The sequence below is a fragment of the Cucumis melo genome, chromosome 1 (assembly GCF_025177605.1).
Source record: "Cucumis melo cultivar AY chromosome 1, USDA_Cmelo_AY_1.0, whole genome shotgun sequence".
Lineage (NCBI taxonomy): Eukaryota > Viridiplantae > Streptophyta > Magnoliopsida > Cucurbitales > Cucurbitaceae > Cucumis > Cucumis melo.
In genome coordinates, this window is record NC_066857.1 from 20,112,407 (window position 1) to 20,116,817 (window position 4,411).

At 33.8% G+C, this 4,411-nt stretch overlaps 1 protein-coding gene across 4 annotated transcripts; it reads right to left on the reverse strand.

Moving 5' to 3' along the window:
• Positions 1 to 622: 622 nt before the first annotated feature.
• LOC103489620 (myb family transcription factor IPN2-like) lies at positions 623 to 2,998 on the reverse strand. Of its 4 annotated transcripts, none has more exons than XM_008448848.3 (6): positions 2,627 to 2,998; positions 2,417 to 2,493; positions 2,251 to 2,317; positions 2,061 to 2,127; positions 1,533 to 1,575; positions 623 to 1,433 (listed from the first exon to the last, which is right to left on the reverse strand). In XM_008448848.3, exons 1-6 carry the CDS (start codon positions 2,793 to 2,795, stop codon positions 747 to 749), a joined length of 1,110 nt encoding a protein of 369 aa, XP_008447070.1. In that variant the 5' UTR covers positions 2,796 to 2,998; the 3' UTR covers positions 623 to 746. The 4 variants fall into 4 exon arrangements, with proteins under 4 accessions (XP_008447070.1, XP_050941607.1, XP_050941639.1 ...); XM_051085650.1 differs by having other exon boundaries at positions 1,533 to 1,605; positions 2,061 to 2,121; positions 2,627 to 2,948; XM_051085682.1 differs by having other exon boundaries at positions 2,061 to 2,121; positions 2,627 to 2,946.
• Positions 2,999 to 4,411: the final 1,413 nt, after the last annotated feature.

Below are 4,411 nucleotides of genomic sequence, written 5' to 3' on the forward strand. Positions count from 1 at the left end.
TTGACCGTTTAATCTTCCCCATAATTTTGTCTCCAATCATACCGCCCGTTAACTAACTTTCAGGCAAAAAGGATAAAAATAAAAATTAAAAGAAGAAGCAATAATATATGCTTATTGCTGAGACCAACCCAAATCCAATAATAATACTTTAGTTACTATTTGGATCACTATAACCATTTTCATTAATGACCCGCTAGCCATAATAAGAAAAGGAGAAAAAAATGGCTACGTGTCATCATGCGGTTGTACCAAAATTGAATTGCAAAAAAATGGCTGCGACCAAACTAGAAAACAAAGCTTTTGAACTATGTACTTTCAACTCACGATCACAACCTTGATGTCATTTTCGATTAACAACTCATTGCGGCCCATTTGATTGATACCAATAGTATTTGTAAAGGTAAGATATTGGGGACAATTGAAGGCTATCTATGCTTTGTATAATATATGTCAGTAACCAGTAATTGATTCAACCAAAAAAGAAAAACCAGTACTGTACTCCAATAAATCAATTAGTAGGGATATATAATTCATGTTGGTCAAAAGGGTTTTGCAGGCACATATTAATGCATATATGGGCATGGAAAGCCTTAACTGTGTGTTGTATCTGAACGGGTCAAAATGCAAAAAGTCAACCCCTTGTTGTTGAAATTACTCCAAAGTAATTAAATTTCACGAGTATCAAACAAAAAATTGTGTCACTCAAAATAACCCGACTGTAAGAAACTGAAAGAGATTAATGGGAATTAACCAAAAGGTGAATGTGTGGACTGAGGAGCAGTGGTAATAAGAGGGTGGTTAGCCCTATCCACGGAAAGGGGAACCCTTCGGGGCGACGGCCTCTGAAGCTTTATGGACGAATTATTATTATTGTTGTTGTTATTATTATTCACGTCATACTTCTTGTGATCTCCCAAGCCTTCATCATCCGACACAACTGGCTTCGCCTCATACATTTCCTCCAAATGATCTCTTTCGGCCACCAGCGTCCCACCCATGCCTTTGAAATCATCTTCTTGCTGCCCCACGCACGACGTGGGCGGCGCCATTCCTATATCTTGCAGCCGGAGATCATCTGGCCAGTCCAACGCACCTTTTCCCGAGCTGCCCCCGTAGTTTGGCGTACTTGGTGTCGGCCTAGACTTCTTCTTTCCCAAGCATAGTAAGCTATCGTTATGAGACACGAATCCATCCACGTTTTGCTGAAGATCAAGCTGGTCGCCTCCATAGAGGTTCAGGTCTTGAAAAGATGGGAAGCCAAGAGGGGAGCCAAAATCTTGCTGATTATTATTGTTATTTGGGATCCCACCCATGGCCTTGTAGCCGCCGGAAGCTGCCATGTTTTCACCCGCTAGGGTTTGACAAGCCTTTTCTAGTATGCTCTGCATGTACTTCCCTTGTGCCTCGATTCGCAGTTGCAAGTGTCTTTGCACCTGCATATCTCACGTGTTTATTATATTTATTCATGATTTTCCATTCTAAAACCCTAATTGTAAATATAAATAATTTAGAGGCACAGAATTCTTAATTACCTCTAGTTGTTCATGCAATCTTCTCTGCACCTCCATTTGCATCCTAATCGCATCAACCATGTGTGAGTTACCACTACAAATACCATTACATAACAAAAATCGAACCCCACCTTAAACTTTCTGAAAATAATTAAAATTATTAAAATCATTATCACTACACTACACATACTTTTGTTTTATTTTTGTAACGGAAAAAGAAAAAGAAAAAGGAAAGGAAAAAAGATTTAAGCTAGGCAACTAATTTTTAAATTGTTAGATTGTTAAATTTTTTAGCTTTAGCTAAGATATAGCTTAATTATGTTAAATCCAATTATATTGCAGGTTGGACTCACCTGTGGGCTTGGAGACTTTTTTGTAAAAGGGCTTTGAAATCAATATTGATTGGGTTAGAAATAACATCTCCAACCTATGATATTTTGATATGTTCATATCATGTGAAATTGTCTGTAATCAACCTATGAGTGAATTATTAAAACCCTAGAAAGTTGGAGAATATAGATCATGAATATCGATATAAAGAATACGTACTCGTTCATGGTGCGGTTGATCATATTGGATGAAGAAGCCGTGTTTCGATGAAGTTCTAAACCTGAAGCTGAATCAAAGAAGGAGTCAATATATAATCATAATGAACACAACATATATATATACAACCACACATGAAGATGTGGGGAAAAAGTGTGAGAGCAAGAAAGAGAGAGAGAATTAAAAGAGTTACCTCTCATGCCATCCTTAATTGAATGATCATTGAATTCCTTGTGAGGTTGCTTTCCCAGTCTAAATTTCTAGAACAGGTTTAAAATGAAAAAACAAAACATAGTTAATTATAATAAATAACATGAAGTGAAAATTAGAAAAAGGGGAAATTATATGTATACACGCACCTGGAGATGGCTCTTGAGGTGGTAAAGAGTAAGACCCTTTACACCCATAACTCTCATGATGGTCTTTGGGGTGGCCTCTGAAAATAGACAAGTTTTGAAGGGTTATGTTATAATATAATTATGAAAATGGATATGGAAGAAGAAGAAGAAGAAGAAGAAGAAGAAGAAGAGAGTATATATATATATATATATAATTAGTTAGTAGTATACTATCAGGGCCTCCGAGCTGAGTGACGGCATCGACGAAGCGCTCGTGAAGCTCAACAGTCCAGCGAAGGCGGGGCTTGGGGTCGGTGGTGAGGACGAGGCCGGAGTCGCCTTGAACGCACATCCCTCTCTCGTGAGAATTCATAGTGGAAGCTTTCTTAGGATGGAACATTATTCTCCCTCTTTCTCTCTCTGTCTAGCTGCTGCTATTTCCAAAGGGAATACGGACAGATTCAAGAGAACAAATCCCACCCCAAATTAAATAGTTCTAACCATTTCACTTTGGCCCCACCTTTCTTCTCTTTTTTCTTTCTCACCCCCAAAAGCACCGGCTAAGGGAACAACCTCTATAACCCTTCCTCTCTAAACATATCCTTCTAATTCTTTCTTTATAAAAATAAACAATATTAAGTAAAGAATATATATGTCTATTATTCTATTATCCCCTCCACTACCCTCCTTTCTATAAAGATACCCTTCTAATTATATATACTAACTTTTACTTCATCTATTTTTCATTTTTCTTTCTTTCTTTATTTTTGGCTTTTCTACTTTTAAAATCATTATGTAATTTAAATACAAAAATTCGTGACCATATTTTAATAAAATTCCTGCTAGAAATTGATTCATGCAAAAAAAAAAAAAAAAAAAAAAAAAAGAGAGAGAGAGAGAAAAAATAAAATAAAAACGTCAAGACCAATCAATAGGGATCGTAATTAGAACAATGAATATAACAATTAGATTAAAAGTATAAGTATAAATAACAAAATTTTAGAAAAATAATTGTAAATATCAAATCTATTAGAGTCTATCAATATATAATAGAAGTCTATCATCGACATACCATATTTCGAATATTGGTCTATTACTTATAGAACGTAAAAGTCTATCAACAAGTACATTATATCAATGATAGACTATCAGATTCTATCAATAATAGATAGAAGTCTATAGTTAATATACTTTGTTATATTTATAATTTTTTTTTTTAAATGTTATACATTTAATTATTATCTCTAAAAACTACTCTCCATTATAATTATCCTAAACAATACAGAGGAACTAGGATAGAGCATTTTAATTTAAAACTACATAAATCAAAATGAAATAAAAGTTGAAAAAGCATGAAAAAAAAAAAGTAGTATATTAATTAACCAAAGTATTTAAACTGTCGCATGCTTTAGGGGCTATGGGTCATCAATTGAAGATCTATCTTTAAATTGCATAGACCTAGCTAACTAAAGGAAAAACAGATCTCGCTCATATGATCACTTTGCTATATAATGATTAATTATTATTATTATTATATATTAACATCCTCTAAGCCTCTGACTAACCCTAATTTATTTTTCTTTTCCAGGCTGCTAGGCTTAATTTGATATTTAACATTTCGTAGTACGTCTAACTTTTAGATTAATTATTACGTTCCGACCAAATAAGATCTTCTATCTTCCACTCCCCACTCAAACTCCCACACATACACATCATTATGTCATTTTGCATGACAATACCATACAAAAAGTTTCTCATCATAACATCTATATGTATGTATATATTCTCATCTAACGTCTTGTGTTGTTGATGTGTTCAATTTTCAATATATATATATATATATATATATATATATATATATCTTATGATCAAACTTATGTTGGAGGCTAGCTAGTTCACAACCAGTATCTTCCATGCAATAAATTTAGTAATTGACTTGAGTTCAATTTATGTTCTATTTTATTTTTGAACTTTTGAACATTTTAAAATTGGTGTATTTATTAAATATAAAAAGAA